The 19850-nt window shown below is 39.7% G+C and overlaps 1 protein-coding gene across 1 annotated transcript in view; it reads right to left on the reverse strand.

Moving 5' to 3' along the window:
- The window catches only part of loxl4 (lysyl oxidase-like 4), a 55683-nt gene that overhangs the window by 26084 nt on the left and 9749 nt on the right, over positions 1-19850 (reverse strand). The window contains exons 3-6 of the mRNA XM_088350817.1: positions 16392-16726; positions 16107-16321; positions 1891-1929; positions 41-254 (exon numbers count right to left, since the gene is read on the reverse strand). Of these exons, the coding sequence (XP_088206943.1) occupies positions 41-254; positions 1891-1929; positions 16107-16321; positions 16392-16726 (803 nt within the window). The remainder of the gene's footprint in view (positions 1-40; positions 255-1890; positions 1930-16106; positions 16322-16391; positions 16727-19850) is intronic.

Here is a 19850-nt window from a genome sequence, read left to right on the forward strand (position 1 = left end):
TCACTTTTGGGTTTTTTTCCCATTAATAGTGCTGTCTCACCACAACTGGGTACGGGGCTTGAGGTCTGCCAGAGGAAATCCTGGAAAACTGAGGGCCCGGAACACATTTGACCACAGCGTGCCGGCCTTTGTAACAGGGGGTTGGATTTCGAGGGATTGACAGCTGTCCCTGACATTCGGACAAAGTGTTTTCACTGCCCAGACAGTTGACCTTCTCTACCCAGAATCCCTTTTTCTTGGACATCAGGCTTAGTCTAAAAGGAATAAGGCCAGATTTCAAAAGTCACTTTCATACAGCCTGTTGAAGTCAACAAAAAGTAAAAAAATTTCATGAATTTCCTCCAGGTTAACTGTGTTGAAATGATAAGCCCATTTTGAAAACAACAGGCATGGAAAAAGAGATCAAAATTGACCTCTGTGTTTCCCAATTTTGGAGGCAGTGTTCTCGTTTGCCCGCGTCCGAGACGTATCATTTTTGCTGGGGACGCATAGTCTCAAATCAACGCAACCTTTTTGCCACAAAATTGTCATTATTACCCGATTACTTTTTTTTAACAAAGATTTACTGCATTCCAAACCTTTCTTCAGGCAGATCCGCCATTGCTGTTTTGGTCTCGCGGTTCGAGTTTTCGTCTGCACGCCGATCTCAGCCAACAAAATCTCCTTGTGTAGTGAAAGGAAGTCTGTCTTTTTTTAGAGAATCGACTTTTTTGGCTCAACTCATTAAAAACAGCCGGCTCTCAAACGGCTCACTTGCTTTGATGATTGATATTAAGAATTATATTGTATAAACAAGTTAAGAATAACTATAAAAGGAGAAAAATATACAGGTTTGTGGTTATCCCTTTAATCGGTATATTACCAACAATAATTCGATGCAGAAAATGAATTAATAATTTGATGATTAAAACTGAATGAATACATAGATTTATATTATATATTTGTCTCAGATTTACAATTTCAACCTCGATAACACTACATTTTGGGGACCCATAGATCTCTGTTGGGACCCATAGATTTTTGAGCATGCGAGTCCCCGGGACCTATCACTTTTCAGAGGTAAAATGAACACTGTGGAGGTATAGCAGAATCGGAATTGACAATATTAAGCTGCTAAAGGTGAGAATCATCTGCCTTGACAGAGAATGCACAACTCTTAAAAATATTTAGTGTGTGCTCTATGCAGCGTTGGGACTAACGCTGCATAGTTCCCAGAACGCACTTACTTTTCTCAGTAACGAGTATTGTAAAGTGTTAGTGTCGTAACTACTTCGTGCATTACTACATTACTCAACTACTTCAACATGCATATCATTACTTAGATAGTGTCCTTTGAATGTTAGATATTTACACATCACTCGAAACGGGAGACACAAGACACAAGGAGGTTATCATTCACTTACAAAATACAACTGAAAAGTTCTGATAGCACCATCTTAAGCACAGAGGGAGATGCATTTCTCCTCATAAGATATTCTCCATAACATGTCTTGGACAGTACCCAGAAATAGAAAAAGAGATCTTTAAGTGGTTTGATGCCCAGACAGAAAATGTATATGGAGTGTCTCGGCTAAGTGTCTGGGTGGAAGCTTGCCAATAAATTTTTAGGGTGCACTGCTTCCAAAGTTTGGTGTACATTTCTTCTTTTTCTTGTATTATGTGGTTATTTCAGAGCAGTTATAGGGTGTCAGCTTCTATGAGAGTACAGTATATAAGGTCATTTGTAACTATATTTCTGAAATATTTAGACCTTTGGAGTAAATGCGCTATGTATCAGTAATCTGGGTGTAATTACTTTTTAAATAGCTATCTAATAACAAACTACTTTTTTCAGTTATGCGTCCTACACCCTGTAAAGCTCCCTGTAAAGTAATCCAGAGTATTACTTACCGTGTCGAAGGATCTGCAACCTTGGTGTCCCAGATTTTCCTGTAATGAAACAAAAAGAGCAAATAGTCCCATCAGGAGTGTTCATCACCCTGTGAGGTGACCTTCGTGAACCCACAGTCGCTCCAACGTATCCGTGACATGTAAGAAATGTTCTGGCTTTATTTGTTTTTACCTTTCTTTGCCACACATGAGAACATTAACTGAGGCTTGCACAAGGTGTTTTTATACTGTGACCAAAACTATTTACTGTCCTGGCATTGACTTTCTCCTGTTCCAAATATAACCTTTGTGTTTAAAACACTGGTTTTCTTGAAAGTTATACAGTGCAGGTGAGGATAAGTTCAGTTATCTTTTCGCGATGTAGTTGACTACTTTCAGAATATGAGATTATTCTTTCATATTTCTAGGCTGTTTGGCTTTTTTATGAGGATAGATGCCATGAAGCGCAAGTTAAGCAAGGATTTGCTTCATTGTAGAACGAAGAACCGTGTTCAGCTGCATCTTTTAGTCAACAAAGAAACCTCAAAATTGTTCTGGGAAAAGCTCAAAGCTTCGCTGCTAATTGTAAAATTATGCACAGTGCAACGCGGGAGCTGAGGGAAGCCTTCCGCTCGCTGGACGGGCCCGCAAACAGAGTGTGCTGGGAAGGCTTCCAAACCGTGTACTGGTCAAACATTATTACAGAAGTAAAAGCACTTGCCAGATTAGTAAATAATGCTTACACTAACAGAAGAGCAGCTTCAGCGACAGACTGAGGAGATAATTTCTTCCTCATGCCATGAGGCTCTTTAACTCCACCCAGGGGTGTAAAAGGCCACATTAAACCCCAGCCCCACGTTTGCATATTACCCGAGTTTAATTACAGTGTGTATTTTCCATAGCACTATTTAAATAATCTGTATCATTACGTTATATTGGGTATTTTTGTATTCTATATCTTTTATTTTATTAATTTATTTTTCAACATAAGGATACTGCTGGAAGTGTGAATTTCCCTACGGGGATGAATAAAGTATCTATCTATCTCTATCTATCTATCTATCTATTTATCCATCTCTATTTATCTATCTCTATTTATCTATACTAATATTTGAATACATTTGTCGCATAGTGATGTTTTTTATAGAATTGTTTGTACAATTTAGAACAGTAATAGGTACAGTAGAAGCAAACCCACCTTTCTCAATGAGGACATAATATCATTGATATACTTAATTTATCTTGTTTAATTTTTATTCTAAATAAATAAAGCTTTATTGTGTCATTGCACAAATATTTCATGATAAAAATGACGATTTCAGATGATGCTCCATAGAAGTTACATAAAATCCTGGCTTTTCTAAAACCCATCAGATTTTAAAAGGGCGTGTTAATAAATGTTTTGTTTTCTAAAGTCAATAACTGCCAGGAATTGATGAGTAAGCTATTGTGAACATTGGAATTTGGTCACTAGGTTATAGACATAAATAAATGAATGAATGTGTGAATATATAAAGAATACAAATCAGTAAAAGAGTTCAAAATATGAATAAAATACTTATAAAATCTAATTAAAGAATACAATTTTAAAAAGAATATTAAATATTTTTCAATAATGAATAAATAAATATACTAAAAGAGAACTAAATAAAAGTTTTAAGAATAAAATCGAAAATTAAATTAGGCTTAAAATTTAATTTAAAAAAAATAAATTCAAAAAGCAATAAAATATGTAAAAACTGAATACAATTGGGAACCAAATAATACTTTCGATTTGTGGAAAAAATTGGATTGAAAAAAGGTTATATTTCCTTAACCCTAGGTACGAATGACTTGACCTGTTTATCTGTTTTCAAAATCAAATGTGGCTCTTGTGTGCTGTAATTTGACCATCACGTTAACCATATTATATCCAGATCTGCATGTTGACAGACAGGTAAATATTTTCCCATGCATAAATCCGACTCCCTAATTTGTATTTTGGGCGTTTTAGTGAGACTGCAGGCCCTTTTAATTAAGTCAGCGGCGTTTAACTAAAGCAATGACGTTATTTCACTGGCAGCTTTCGCTCTACCTCCCTCAATCACTCCTCACGTGGTGCATTAGCAAGACCCTTTGCACAAATATGTTTTTCCTGAATAAAACTAAATAGTTAATTAGCAACTTGCAATTTGTAAATAAATCATAAATCAAACATGTCTTGTCGCCGAATGCCCCAAAACGAGTCAACATTCGACTAGCTATTTGTATCACAAGATTCATTCAGTTGGTGCAGAACTATATCATGGCCGCAAAACCATCTTACTTGCTCCAGACCAACAAAAGACATCCAGAAAAGAAAGCTATTTCATCCTTCTGTTTACATTTTTTCCATATTAAAATTGTATTGGCATTGATCCAGCATTGTAGATTCCAGACAGCAGCTTTATTAGTTTCTCTCTCCAAAGCATTCATCAAAGGGACTGTAGTGGAAAAGCCCATCGCTTCAGTCATTGTTGAGCGCCGATGCTAATGATGCTAATGATGAGGCTTTTTTGAAAAGACGGTAATTATGTCTTTGTGCAAGGTCCATCGCGCATTTCTACACCTTCCATCTCTTTGATTGAGTCAAAAAAGCACCCCAGATGAATGTGGAGGGACTGTAATGACTTTTTAATTGTTTAACATTCTTCTGCCGTTTTTGTGCAATCAGCAGAGCCGCTGTTGAGCATCACTAGCAGCTAACCATGTTAAACAAAAATCCCCACTCAACACTTATTTGCAGAAAGTTTGATGGATGATAAACACAACCAGTGCAAAATTTTGTAAAAATAATTTTGGTAAATCAGTTCAAGTGAAAATGTATTGCTGATAGCTCATGCAAAAATATTGGCACACGTAGCTTGTGATTATTTGTTAATCAATTAGTTAACACGGTTTTTATCATCAATAACAGTTTTGAATTATACCAAATGAACTCATAAATTTCATAACATTGATTTCACAATCAAGCACAATAATAGTCTTGAGCAATATTCCCTCTAATTTTCCACGGGTCTGAGCGTTCACACAAAGTCAGTGAGCAACGCTTGAAACAACGGTGAGCAACCATAATCCCAAGTGTGGCAAGATAATTAATTATCAAACATGTCCAAAACTTGACATCAAGTTACATTTTGCCGGCAATGCAAAATGATTTTTCTCTTTTGAATGAATTGACTCAAAGGTTGTACGGCCTACAAACGTCGTTTGTTCTTACAATTCTTTCACAAGATATCCATTTCTTTTTATTTCCTAACATATTTTGTCGTATAATATTAACATTTTTGGGGGCTTATTGAGTCGGTTGTAAGATACAGAACTGTACTTAATCACATTTTTTTAGTGGAAGTACAATGTTGGCAACAAGATTTACTTGACATAATTGGAAATTATTTGAATGCAACACAAACTTTTTCTTCTTTTTTCCGTTTTTTTTTTCTACTTTTTTTTTAATTCCTTTAAAAAAATCTCATTGTTTATTTTTTCCGAGCTGTTACTTTTTTATTTTTGTTCTCTATTTACTTTTTCCTACATTTCTTTCTTTTCTTTTCTTTTTTTGGCTATATTCTAAATTTTTCCTTCTTTTTTTCTCTTCCTTTTGTTTCTTTTTTTCTCAGCTTTTCAATTACTTTTTCATTTTGGTATTTTTTTCTTTTTTGCTCTATTCCCCCCTTCCTTTAAGTCATTTTGTGCATCATTTTACATAATATTTGGTCATGTTGGGATTAAAGAAGCACAAACAACCCGAAGAGCCGTTTAGGACCTTTTAGTGAGCCGAGCTGAAGAAGCCGGTTCTGGACAAACTCTACTAACTTTACTCAACTTCGACTCGACTTCAAAATACCGCATTTAGGACACAACGTCAGGGGAACCCGTGTATTTTTACCTCCATGCACTGTAACTTTGACCTAAGTCGCTTCTTAATTAGTAATTTTGAGCCCTCATTTTTGTGCGCTGGCTAGATTTTCTTGTGCGCTGAGAATGTGCGCGCAGTGCGCAATTGCGCACGTGCGCAGCTTAGAGGGAACTTGAGTATTAAAGCAACAAATTAACCTTAATACTTTGCCCAGCCCTACTTGTGTACAAGACTTTAAGGACCAAACATTATTAGTAGTGTCAAAATGCAACTCTGACTTAAATACTAATAATGCATTATCTCAAACATATGTAAATGTAGCTTTAACTTAGTTAAAGCAGCAAAAACATATGAGTTCAAACTTTGGAACTCGGGTTTAAACTATAATTTTTTGTCATTGTTGGGGTAGTTAATGCTAAACTGACTATCGTCTGGAATTTCAATATATTGATTGACTGACTTGAAAAAAAAAGACCTAAAATAAAAAGCCAGACAGGAAAAAAAGATGGTAGTCTGTGGATTCAACGGCTTATACATTGACCATAATTAAAGATATGTCACGCTGGCAAGTGGAAATTAAATCGACGAGTGTGGCTTGTTTTTCTTTCCCCTCCATCCCTGTAGACCTGTGTTCCTCTCTCATATAGTCATAATGGAGGATTGTTTTTTTTTCCTCCTGGAACATGAACCCCAGTGAGCTTCGCTCTTGACCAACCTGCAATTACAGCATCTTAAGATCCTTATACGAAGCCGCAGCCTGGTTAAGCTTTGCTAAGAACGGCTTCAGAGAAAGGTGAAGCAACACAGCGGAGTGTTCCCGACGGTCAAAACCGTGCAACACACTCTCGTAAGCGGTCCATAGCTTCCGGTTTTTGGGTACAGATGTTACCAAAAAATGTCAACGTCATATTGTCTGGGGGCCGGAATTATTTTGGGTGCTCACATGGTGTAATTACAGCCATCTGGTTCTGTCTGTGCTTACAATTGGCAAAACAAACGGATGGTATGCGCTTGCAGATAAACATCTCTCAACCATAACAAGGAAAAGCTTCCATTCAGATGTGTGATTCAAGTCATTCAAGTGTCTGACTGACTAAGCTCACTGTACGATGTTTTTTCCCAGCTATGTCAAATTCACGATTTTTACCTTAAATGTAAATGGTCTGCATTTATATAGCGCTTTTCAAGTCAATGAAGACCTCCAAAAGCACTTTACAATGTGCTTCACACTTTTCCCTTTTACACACTAACTAACCGATCAGCCATGCAAGGCAATGCTCTCGGGAGCATTAGGAATTCAGCGTCTTGCCGAAGGACAGAGGAGCCGAGAATCGATCCCAAGACGAGCGCTCTACCTCCTGAGCCTATGCCTCCGCCAAATGTGGCTATGTCTACCCAATGGTTACTTGAAAGCACACCAGGGGCTATGTAAGATTTTAAAATAATTATGAAAATGTTTAGATTTTATTCAAATACATTTTCCGCCAGGAAGGGGTACTTAAGGTTCTTGGGTTGTGATGTGGCTGCAGTTGGTGGAATGGAGTGTGAGGTATTGCACAGAGTGAATCAAGGAAGCAAGGTTTTGGGTGCTCTGAGGAGAGTGATGAACAACAAGAGTATGAGTATGGATGTTAAGAGGGAACTGTATGAGAGTGTGATTGTGCCGACTGTGTTGTATGGTGCAGAGACTTCGCATTCGGAACACGTTCCTATTCTGTGAGCGTCTTGCTTCCCGCGTCCAGCAAGCACCAAATCGCCTTTCCTCTATATCTCAATAAACTTGTGATTAACGTTACGCATCTGGGTCCTACTTCCGTTCTGGTCGTGACACTAAAACTATTGTGAAAGGCATTGACATGGCAAACAAGCCACACCCGCAAAACATGGTAAAAAAAAAGTAAAATAAAATCTGCTATTCATCAAATTACAGTAGAATAACTAGTGTTGTTTCGATGCCATACTATTTTAAGGTACCATGTGGAGTAAATAGACCAAATCAGCAATATGAGTTTTAAATATGATTCAATGTACAGTGGAACCTCGGTTTTCGAACGCCTCTCAGTTCGGACAAATCGGTGTTCAACCAAAAATTTCGAGAAATTCTTGCTTCGCTGTTCGGTCAAAAAATCGGAGTTCGAACGCCGGTACGCTAGGGTGCGATGCTGAGCGGCGTACGGGTGTTTTAGCCCCTAATTATGCCTCCGAAGAAGGTCGGTGCAAGCAGGACAGGTGAAAAAAGACAAGTTGTTCGTCCAACTATTGCCTTTAAGAAAGACATAATAGCTAAATATGAAAAAGGTGTACGAATTTCCGACCTTGCTAGTGAATACAGCATGGCTAAATCTACTATCAGTACGATAGTAAAGAATAAGGAGGCTGTGAAATCGAGTGATGCGGCTAAGGAAGTTAGCGCTATAAGCAAGCAACTGCCGCAAGTTTCGGAAGAAGTTGAAAAACTTTTGATGATTTTTCTCTCCCCACCGTCCACCACAAAGGTAAGAAATCCTATTCATAATCATTTTTTTATTTTTACACATTCATGTTAACGTACGATTAGCCTGGGTTAGCTTTGTTTACGTAAAAAATTCAGGGTGTTGGAACGAAGCTCCCTTTCCAATGAAGCGCTAGCCACTTGTTGTGGAGACCCGGGTGCTAAATGACGTGTAAACGACCTGATTTTTTTATTTTTACACATTCAGGTTAGCGTATTCTTTCGTATGGAAGATTGCGCTAACGCGAACGTACGATTAGCCTGGGTTAGCTTCATGTTTACGTTAAACATTCAGGGTGTTGGAACGGATTAAAACGATTTTACATTACTTTTAATGGGAATAGCGATTTCGGTGATTGAACAAATCGGTTTTCGAACAGGGTTCTGGAACGGATTATGGTCGAGAACCGAGGTTCCACTGTACTACGTACTCATGTCGGTGATTTGGTAAATGACAGAATTAAATATCAGCACCTCTGCTTTTATGATTGCCGCTATGACAGAATGCTGTTTTTTTGATGGTTTACAGGGCGGAATTGTAACATGTCCAAGAGTTTTTCTGCTCTGAGCAAATTCTAATTGCTTGCAATGGCAGCGCCCCGATTTTACGCTCTGTTGAAAATGCCAGCAGTGCGATGAGGCGCTGGCAGGGTTGGGTAGGGTTACTTTAACTGGATTACTTTCAATTACTTTTAGATTACTCCAATACCAAATATGCTAATAAAAGACAAAAGAAACTAAATATGAATAAAATGACTAAATTTTGTGCAGGCTTGGGGAGTAACGGAATACATGGAACGGCAAAAATGATGTTGGCAAGCTGTTTGGATTTATTTTCATTTTGTTTCTGTCGCATTTTATGTTAGTTTTGCCGGAGATCAAAGAGATCAAAGCCAGGAGATAAAGCTTACCAAGTGTTGTGAGTCATCATTTTAATCATATTTAGTTTCTTTTGTCTTTTATTAGCATATTTGGTATTGGAGTAATCGAAAAATAATTGAAAGTAATCAAGTTAAAGTAACCCTACCCAACCCTGGGCACTGGGCAGGTTTTTTGCACGGAACACTCAGCGCTAAACATTTTTTCCGGTCGCCTTGAGTTGAAAAACGTTCAACTTGGGAAAAAACGTGATGCTCCTCAATGTCACATTTTACCCAGCCGTCTAATCACAGTGCAGGCGGAGCGGGACAAACACTGCAAAAGCCGAGTCGGTGAGAGTGCGGGTTTTAGCATGGGGGGAGGGGCTGACTCACTAAATACCATGGAATTTGCTCTCAATTATGTAATGAGAAAAATAAACGTTATTTTAATTAACTTTGCATTAGTATTGTCTCGGTTGCCCACGGCGCCCAATTGGCCCCGCCCATTTGGCGCCAGCTGCGGCTCGTTGACTGATTGGCTTCCCTCCTATTTAAGCTCAGTGCTCTCACTCACCCTTTATCAGTCCGTCAACAAACCTCTACACCCGCAAGAGGTGGGTTTTGACTCTGTCCGGTTTCCTGCTTGTGTTTCCTGTCTGGTGTCGTTCCCGTCTGTTTTTTCCTTTTTAATATCGACCTCCAGTTTCGTTCTCAGCTATTTTGTTCCGTTTGATATCAATCTCCAGTGTTTGGTAGCGTTCCCGTCTAGTTTGTCCTGTTTAATTTTGATCTCAAGTGTCTGGTATCATTTCCGTCCTGTTTGTTATCGGACTCCGGTCTCCAGTGCCTGAAATCAATCCTGTCTGTCTCATCCTGTCCGGTACCGACCCCATCTGTCCAAATAGTGATGTTTTTCTAGAGACACATTCCACGCCAAACTGCTGCCTTACGTCTTCCGCCCAACGATCGCCGAATCACTGGCGTTTGGGTTAATGTACATGACTGCCCTATTTCCCGTAAAATAAAGCTTGCGTGAGAAACGTCACGCATCTGGGTCCTTCTCCTGTTCTGGTTCTTGACAAGTATACGTTTAAAAATATAGCATTCTTTAATAATAAAAGTTTATGACACTATTGGAACACTGAATCAAATTAATTAACCCAGTCCCATTGTGTACAATAGTTAGTTAAGAAAAAACAAAAAAGCCTGGCCAAGACCTGTTTTTAGTGGTATCAAAAATGTAGGTTTTCTAGTTTTAATTAGAAATTTAAAATAGTTAACGGCTTTAAATTATGGTTTAAACACTGTTAAAGCTTAAATAAGCTCCTAAATGAATCCCGCTTTAAATTAAGAGTTAGAGACGTTTCAAAATACGAGCTAAATCTTTTTTAACACGAGTTAAAATAGATTCAAAGCTTGAAAACTTAAAAAATTGTTCCGACAAAATGAGAAGATTGAGACACAAGTGCATGTCATTGTTATTGAGAATACAGTAGAAATGAACGTTGCACAACAGTTCCAGTATAGTGTGAGCATAAATTGAAATGCTGAGGCTGAAGTCAAAAACAGATTGTGAAAGAGCTAGCCGACTCTATTATGGAGAGAGGAAGGAAAAAAGACCATTTTAGACACATCATTATGGTTTGAAGACCATTATGACACCAAATTCCAATCCTTGGTTACTCGTTTGCATTTTAGGTTATCTCAGGACTCACTCTTTAAAGGCTATTGGATTACATTGGATTTGTTTTTACACATACTTGTGGATTTACATGAAGAAAATATTTATATTTTTCTTTATATTCACTATTTCATCCTCAGTTTTGGGTGTTTTTGTTCATCCACTTTTATATTGCACGCGTAAGTCAACAAAGTTTGTATTGCGTTGCTTACACAATGTACTGTATTTTATGTACAATAAGGTGCTCCAGATTACTAGGCGCATCTCCAACAATATTCTTGTATGATATTTTTTTTATATATGAGGCGCACTGTACTATAGGGTGCTGGAAAATAAGGTAGAGTAAGACCTAGCCTTAGAATATATTGCTGATCACAATTGTTTAAAATTGCCTAACATTGGATGGAACAGGAATCAACTTAGATCGCAGCATGGAGTGCACCCGATTTTATCCACTAGGGATACAGACTTTACATCAATAAGCATTGAGTTTTATCTCATCATAACACTAGTTTTAGTCAATGCAAAATTGTTGTTAAAGGGCCGGGCTGCAAGAATGTCGTCAGACAATAACTGAATGAAGAGAAAGGCATTGTGGGAAGTAATTTGGTTGTTCTGAACTGAATGAAGAGAAAGGCACTGTGAGGAGTAAAACGGGCTTCCTGAAAGATATAAATGAACGCATGGCGGCACAAATTCAAATCCTTTGTCAATTACAAAGTTTGAGCTGAGAAAAAGTGAAACAAAATTCCCCCTAACATATCTGGAACCGTGACTAAAAATAGTGCGATAATGACATGAGATCAGGGTTGGGTAGGGTTACGTTAACTTGATTACTTTCAATTACTTTTGGATTACTCCAATACCAAATATGCTAATAAAAGACAAAAGAAACTAAATATGAATAAAATGATGACTCACAACACGTGGTAAGCTTTCTCTCCTGGCTTTGATCTCTTTGATCTCCGGCAAAACTAACATAAAATGCGACAGAAACAAAATGAAAATAAATCCAAACAGCTTGCCAACATCATTTTTGCCGTTCCATGTGTTCCGTTCCATAATTTTATTCATATTTAGTTTCTTTTGTCTTTTATTAGCATATTTGGTATTGGAGTAATCCAAAAGTAATTGAAAGTAATCCAGTTAAAGGAACCCTACCCAACCCTGCATGAGATATAATGTCTTTTCATGTGTCAATTGTATCCCTAGGGGTCCAGTGGATAGGGTCTGGTTTTAATTTCTTTTGCATTCAATTTTATACAATTTGGACAACCATCTATGTTCCTAGAAGCCTGATGGTTAGCCCATCTGGTTTGATCCTGGTTACTACCATTGCTACGCAATTGTGGTTGTCATGTCCAGCATGGTTGCCGTGGCTACCGACTGGCCCCGCCCCCTTGGCACCGGCTGTAGCAGATTTTCTAATTTGCGTGTGTGCTTCTTAAGGGCGGGTTTTGGGGATTGCCGTTTGTGGGTTCATTGCATTATTTTGCATTATTCTGTTCTGTTTGACTTGAGGAAACCTGAACTTGCCCGTTCTGAGTGAAAGCCTGTTGTGTGAGTATTCCTAGTCTGAGTTCCTGTTTGCATGTAAGCCTGTTTTTGTTTTTGTCCCTGAGTGTTGGACGACTTTTATTTCCTTAATAAAAGTAACTGATCGTTAACGCGAACGAGTTCACCCTTCCTGCCTCCTGCCTCCGATCTGGTCCGGTCACGTGACAGTGGTCAGCAGTAAAATGTACCCGCTTGATCAATAATTGCACAAATATGATAATGCTACTCTAATTTTTATGCACGTTCAAATTTCTGGCCAGTTTGGAGGTTTTCGGTGTGCCTTTTAGAACGGAAAAACACTATGTCATTTGCATCTGCGCACATATCTGAAAAATAATAAGCCCTGGTGCCGCCCTAATGATAACCATTGTCGAGAGAGGACGTAAAAAAGGGAGAGCAATATCGCTGACTCGAGCTTGCACGTTCTCCGGCGCCAATAAAATTGGCACTTTTAATACACACACAAGAACGTTCGCATCGACGGAGCAGTTAAAGCACAATCAGGAGGTGATATTACACCTCCAGACAGGAATTCAAAATGGAAAGCATTGTTTGTCCCGTGGGCCGAGATAGTATCGGCGAGCTGCGGAGGCAATAAGGTGCACGTGGGGTGATTTGCTGGGAAAGAGGTGCAAAGGAGCCTTTAGGTAGGGACTGAGGTTCTCCTTATCGTTAGCCCGGAGGATAAAGAGAGGGACCAAGTCTGAGTCGGGGAGGGAAGATAAGCGTGACATAGGGATGCTACATATATTACCTCTCAACTGGACTCCACTGCTTTTTTTTATCTATATTATATGCTGATCTTTTGTCATTTAACAGCCATGCTTAAACCTGTAAAAATGTGCTTGTTGTAAATTTTTGACCATTTAATGGCTTTTGAAATCATCCTAATTGCTTAAAATCTCACACATATTTTCATGGCATTTGATTTGACGGCAGCCCATTGGTTAGCGCGTGTGCGGCACAGTTCTGAGGTCATGAGATCGAACCTTCCTGTGTGGAGTTTGCATGTTCTCCCTGTGCTTGCGTGGGTTTCCTCGGGGCACTCCGGTTTCCTCCCACATTCCAAAAACATGCATGTCAGGTTAATTGGCTGGTCTAAATTGTCCCTAGGTGTGAATGGACGAGTGAGTTGTCTGTCTCTGTGTGCCCTGCGACTGGCTGGGAACCAGTTCAGGGTGCCCGAAGATAACTGGGATGGGCTCCAGCACCCCCGCGACCCTACTGAGCATAAGCGGAGCAGATATTGAATTATTTGTTGGGTTTTCCATCGCTAAGGGTTATTCCATTACCTGGCATGCAAGGCAACAAATTACGCACCACTGATTGGACATTGTGTTTCTATTATTTCATGTTGTTGACCTTCGTTTGAAAAACCAAATGACAAATTTGGAAACACCCGCAAGTTCAATGGCTATGTAGCACAACCTAGAAAACAAATACTTGGAATTTAAAAAAAAAAAAACAATGGAAGTGAGCTCTTTTGATCACTACCATTTCGGTCATTCCAATGAATTTAGAACATCCAGGGATTTTCAAATAAGGGGCCGTGTGACACAGTTGCCATGGCGCCCAATTGGCCCCGCCCGTGTGGCGCCAGCTACAGCTTGTTGCCAGATTGGTTCCCTGTCAGTATTTAAACTCTGTTCTGTCAGTCCCCTTTTAGTCGGTCCGTCTGCGAATCTCTGTTTTTACACGACAAGCCCTTTTTCGACTGTCCTGTTTTTTGCTCCTGTTTGTCTTCCACTACGATCTGTTTTGATCTCGACCACGTCTGTTCTCCAGTCCCGAATAACTATCCGTTTTTGATCTCGACCACGTCTACACTCCTCTCCTGGCTTTCGACTTGTTTCCGATCCCACCCACGTTTTTGCTCTTCTATACTGGCTACTGACCCGTTTTTTTCTGTTCCGGACACCGCCATGGCTAGCCACGGAAGTCCCACTTCCGCGTCTGAGCAACCTAATCCCCGCGACCAGCGACCTCCGGATCGTGTGTGCGCTCCTTTCCCTTCTTCCCGATAAAACTGTGAGAAACGTTACGCGAGTGGGTCCTGTTTCCGTTATGGTCCTGACATATGTAGCACAACCTAGAAAACAAATGCTTCCAATAGAAAAAAAACAATGGAAGTGAACCCTTTTGATCTCTACCATTTCGGTCATTCTACTACATTTAGAACATGCAGGGATTTTCAAATAATGGGCCGGGGACCATTTGCGGTCCCCTGACCATTTTTCTGTGGCCAAATAATCATATCTGTACTGTTAAGATCTTTTTAAATGATCCAAAAATGTAAATTAACTTTTTACAACTTTCAAATTGGCATCAAAATATACTGGTAAAGTTCTGTAGTAAGAAAGCTGTTTGTGTTTTTATTTAAAAGCAAAAATTGGTAAATATCATAAAACTGCTTTAAAATAGCCACATACCAAAAGAAATTTTAAAAAAAAAATTAAGTATTTACTAAACTCTGATGATAATTGAAATATCTAGTTAATAAAAACTATATTGTGGGGAGTCTACAATACTATTTTACTTTAGTTTTTTGAAGGTAGTAACGTTTCAACTTACTAGATAATGTTTAGGGATTGTGAGCTTGAGGAATCTCTAAAAACGGTTATTACCTATATTTTATGTAGGTAATGTATGTGTATTTTCTGTTCAGCCCTTTGAGACTTCTTGTGATTATGGGCGATACAAATAAACAACTTGACTTGACTTAACAGTCGAACACCAATAACAATAGCCGGCAAACCAGCATGATGTTTTAGTGAATGACTAAAGCTATTTTAACCCTACTTCTAGTAATTACAACCTGGTATTAGCATTTTAACAATACAACAATAACATGATAAGTAGTTATTTTAGAAATGAATAAAAAACTGGTTGTCCTTCAGACTAATGTGTCACAAATAAATTAGTTCTCAGCTTCAGAAAGATTGGTAACCCCATCTGTATAGCCTTTTAATGTGTATGTGGCCTTTTTAGAAGGTCTGGACAACTATTTTCTAGATTAAAGATGGATAACTCTGACTTTTCATGATTACTATCAAGCCTAAAAAGACATAAAAAAAAATTTTCATTATTAGGAACGTGTCTTTTTTGTTTTCTTTCATCCTCATTGTCAAATGTGAACCTGGAGTGCCACGCCCAATTTCGTTGTCACAATATGTTCAACCCGTTTTGTAACTATGACAATAAAGGTATATTCTATTCTCTCTCTCTCTCATCTCTCATTAGCTGTACCGCTTATCCTTATTAGGGTGGCGGGGGCTGGAGCCCATCCCAGCCATCTCCGGGCAGTGGGCAAGGGACACCCTGAACTGGTTGCCAGCCAATCGCAGATATTCTATTCTATTATATTCTATTCTATTAACATTGCCCAACTGATTTCAAAGAGCCCTTTTTTCCACAGCACCCATCTGCTTTCATCTTACTTTAGCAAAGCTGTTCCAGACGGAACTTACTAGGTAGGAGGAATGCAAGGGTGGGGTGGAGTGTAACTTCATTGTCGTCCCCATGTTTTTTTTTTGTTTACATTTGTTGTTTTAACATTAAAATGGTGAAAGTAAGAAAAGGCCTGTTTCAGGTATAGTCCAAATGTCAACTCAAACTCCTAAAAAAAATGAAAAATCAGGCTGCAATGATGACACAAGTGAGTATAGCGGCAGCGGGTAAAAAAAGCTCAAAATTCCATACAGCTCCTTTAACTGACCCCATGCATAAGCCAAAAAGCTATGTGGATCAATGTTACAAATCAAAGTAACTTACTTATACAATTTCATGTTAGGCTGAGCGGCGTCCGGAAAGCCGAGCATCCCGCATACGACTCTGCTGCTGTTCAAACTCCATCCCTGGTCGCAGACTTGCCTCCACCTGCCTGCATGCTTCACTTCTACCACACCTTCCGTCACCAAGGTCTTCTTCTTGGTTGACATCAGTATAGGCCTCAGGCGCACTTCTTCAATCCGAACCTTACTGTGACCCTGAAGGAAAATCAATCAATGGTTACAAACGATACAAACGTCAACAGCGTCTGCGGGGACGCCACCGTACCAGGTGAAGTTGCTGCCTATGGATTATCGGGACCTCGTATGCATGTCCGTTCCCGTAATAGCCGTAGCTCATGTGCCTACGGGACGCCATGATGGCTTGATGCGGGGGCGAAGGAATCCCGTTCGAGACGATTGCGTTGCTGCGGTCTCCGTTGCTGACGTCTCCATTGCTGCCGTCTGCGTTGCTGGTCGTCTGCTCCCGCCTGGGCTCGGAGGCGCAGACCACCCCCATGTCTTCCGCGTGTTTGCAGTCGTGCACCCCCCAGCCGTTGTGCTTGCAGTCCTTCAGGGTCTTCTCGGAACCGTTGCATCGGACGTTGTCCATCCATATGGGACCTTGGGGGAAAGGACGTAGGCTGTTATTAAGCATGTTATACAACTCGGTTCGTCCTGGAAATAGACCACACAAGCTGGCAAAAGTAATCCTGATTAAGGGTTGCACCTTTGCGGAGCGCTCAGAAGTTGAGTGTTTTACGAGCGTGCCTCTCAAATCCAATCCTACGTCGTCTTTAATTTGGATTTTAAAGCAGCAGTAAAGAATGTCCACGCACCGCAGCAAGTGTTGCAAAACTGCGGTCGAATGCATGCTGTTATTACTCTAAAACAAATGTCTTGACTTTTTTCCCCTTTTTTCTTGCATGTGCTCCACCAGCCTCCCGGGCGACCTTAACGAGATGTCATCTTTGGTGTCGGTTATTTCGGGTGGCCTAATTGCTGCTGTTGGCATACGCTAAGCATCCTTCAAAGTATCCAGTTCGGGAGCAACTGGGATTTGGACTAAGATGAAGCAATGACGGTAAGTGACTTTTGATGTCAAAATATATGACAATCAAAGAGGATTTGAGTGTCCACCTGCACAGACCCTAACAGGCTAAACACTTGGCAGTCTGGACAATGATAAAACACTTCCTCCATGTTTGTTTTTCTCATGTGACGTGTTTGGTTGTGGTTCCATTATTCTTGTCACAAAACTCCGTCCGGTTCTTTCCACTGTCACTCAGTTGAAAGGACAAGTCAACCATGTGAGTCTGTGCATACTCTGTGATGGTCATCTTCATAAAATCACAGAGAAAGGATAATTTAGCGACAGGGTGTCTGACGCAGTCTTTTAAATGGGCTTCTGTACCTAAATATAAAATCAAAAGAAAATAAGGAATGAATCTAAGTGAACGTAAACTACTGCACTATAGAATGAGACTAAACATTCAGGGTACGGTGGTACTGTAGATTAGTCCAGTAGCCTAGATGGTAAGGCGCCCGCTTTGAGACTGGGAGGTCGCTGGTTCGCGCCTCGGCCGAGTCATACCTAAGACTTATAACATTGGTAAAATGGCGGCGCCCTCTGTTGGCTGCGGCTGCATCGGCTCGCTACAACGGGTGAGGTGTATCGACATTTCGTTCTGTGTACATTGTTACAAAGAATGACAATACAAAGGAAATTATTATTATTATTATTATTTCTTAACCATTGTGTCATGAAACCTTGTCTACTTTGCCACAGTATTTCTTTCAATTTTATCTAATTGGTAAAAACAAGTTAATGACTGCGGGCAGCACGGCGGAACAGTGGTTAGCGCGTGTGCGGCACAGTTCTGAGGTCATGAGATCAAATCTCCTGTGTGGAGTTTGCATGTTCTCCCCGTGCTTGCGTGGGTTTCCTCCCACATTCCAAAAACATGCATGTTAGGTTAATTGGCCGGTTCAAATTGTCCCTAAGTATGAATGAGCGAGTGAGTTTTCTGTCTATTTGCCCTGCGACTGGCTGGCAACCATTTCAGGGTGTCCCCTGCCCACTGCCTGAAGACAGCTAGGATGGGCTCCAGCAACCCCGCGACCCTACTGAGGATAAGCGGTTCAGAAAATGGATGGATGGAAGTTGATGATTATTGATAAAAAAAAAAGGCTCACCGTTGTCAAGTATCTAAGTTATCATCCAATGATTAGGATAGTAACTGTAATGTTCTGTATGTAGCATCTGATTGTTTTTGCTTTGCACGTTTGAGACAAATGACGTCTTTGGTAGGGAAAAAAAAGAAAGAAATAAACCCAAAAAGTCCAGTAAGGAAAATATAGATAATTAAAAAAAGAATCCTCTTTCCAATCATTTTTAGTAAAATACAAATTGAAAAACATTAAATTAGGTAAATTATGGGCCTTATTCTCTATTAGACTATTTTTGTATAGCATCATATTTGTCATTTTATCAGAAAGAAGACTATACTGAAAATATTAGCTCAGGAGGTAGAGCGCTCGTCTTGGGATCAAGTGGTCGCAGGTTCGATTCCTGGCTCCTCCTGTATGTTCTCGTATGCCCGCGTCCCTGTGTCCTAGACGCATCATTTTTGCTGGGGACGCATTGGGTCAAATCAACGTGCGTCCCCGGGACGCAACATTTTGGTCACCAAATTGTCATTACTACCCGATTACTTTTTTTTTTTTTTCACAAAGATTTACCGCACTCCAAACTTTTCGTCAGGCAGATCTGCCATCCGCCATTGTTGTTTTGGTCTTGCGCCGATCTCGCAAAACGAGATCTCCTTGCTTCGAGATGACGTCATTGTTGTAGCAGTTGTCGAGTGAAAGTATGCCTCCGAAAAAACAGTTGGTATTAGGTGCAAATCAACAAAAAATTGGTAATTTCTTCAGTGTCGGTAATAAGTCGAAACATAACACAGAAAGTGGTAACAACCGCAATAATTCCGGCACGAAAAAACGGCGGAGAAATTCTTCAGAAGACCGCGAAGGCAAGGAAAACACGTGTTTTGAAGCAAACGATTCGACGAAAGAAAATAAACAAAAGAATACTCCGAGCAAGAAAAGGACTTTTTTTCCAAAATGGACTCAATTATATTCCTGGTTACGCTACGAGGAGGATGATAATGGGTTGGACCTTGAGAAGGCATTACAATTATGGCGGGACAGCAAACCACAAAGAATATATGAACTGAAAAATTTGAAGTGATAACTGCTTTGTATTACTAATTAACTGTGATGATTAAAACTGAATGAAAATATAGATTAATATAATTATTTCAGCAATAATATTTTGTATAATGTACAATATTGTTGTGAACTGAAAAATCTTGAAGTGATAACTGAATTGCATTACCAATAAACTGTGATGATTAAAACTGAATGAACATATGGATTACCTATATTTTATTTGATTTACAATTTCAACCCTGATAACACTAAATTTTGGGGACCCATAGATCTCTGTTGGGACCCATAGAATTTTGAGCATGCGAGTCCCTGGGACCTATCACTTTTTAGAGGTAAAATGAACACTGCTATATGTCGAAGTGTCCCTGGGCAAGACACTGAATCCCTAATGCCGCCAATAAGCAGATAGGCGCCTTGCATGGCTGACTCCCTATTGGTGTGTGTGTCTGTGTGTGTGTGAATGGGTAAGTGTGAAGCACATTGTAAAGCGCTTTGGGAGGTCTTCATTGACTTGAAT

The sequence above is a fragment of the Urocampus carinirostris genome, chromosome 13, assembly GCF_059441175.1.
Source record: "Urocampus carinirostris isolate Australia breed hairy pipefish chromosome 13, RoL_Ucar_1.0, whole genome shotgun sequence".
Taxonomy (NCBI): domain Eukaryota; kingdom Metazoa; phylum Chordata; class Actinopteri; order Syngnathiformes; family Syngnathidae; genus Urocampus; species Urocampus carinirostris.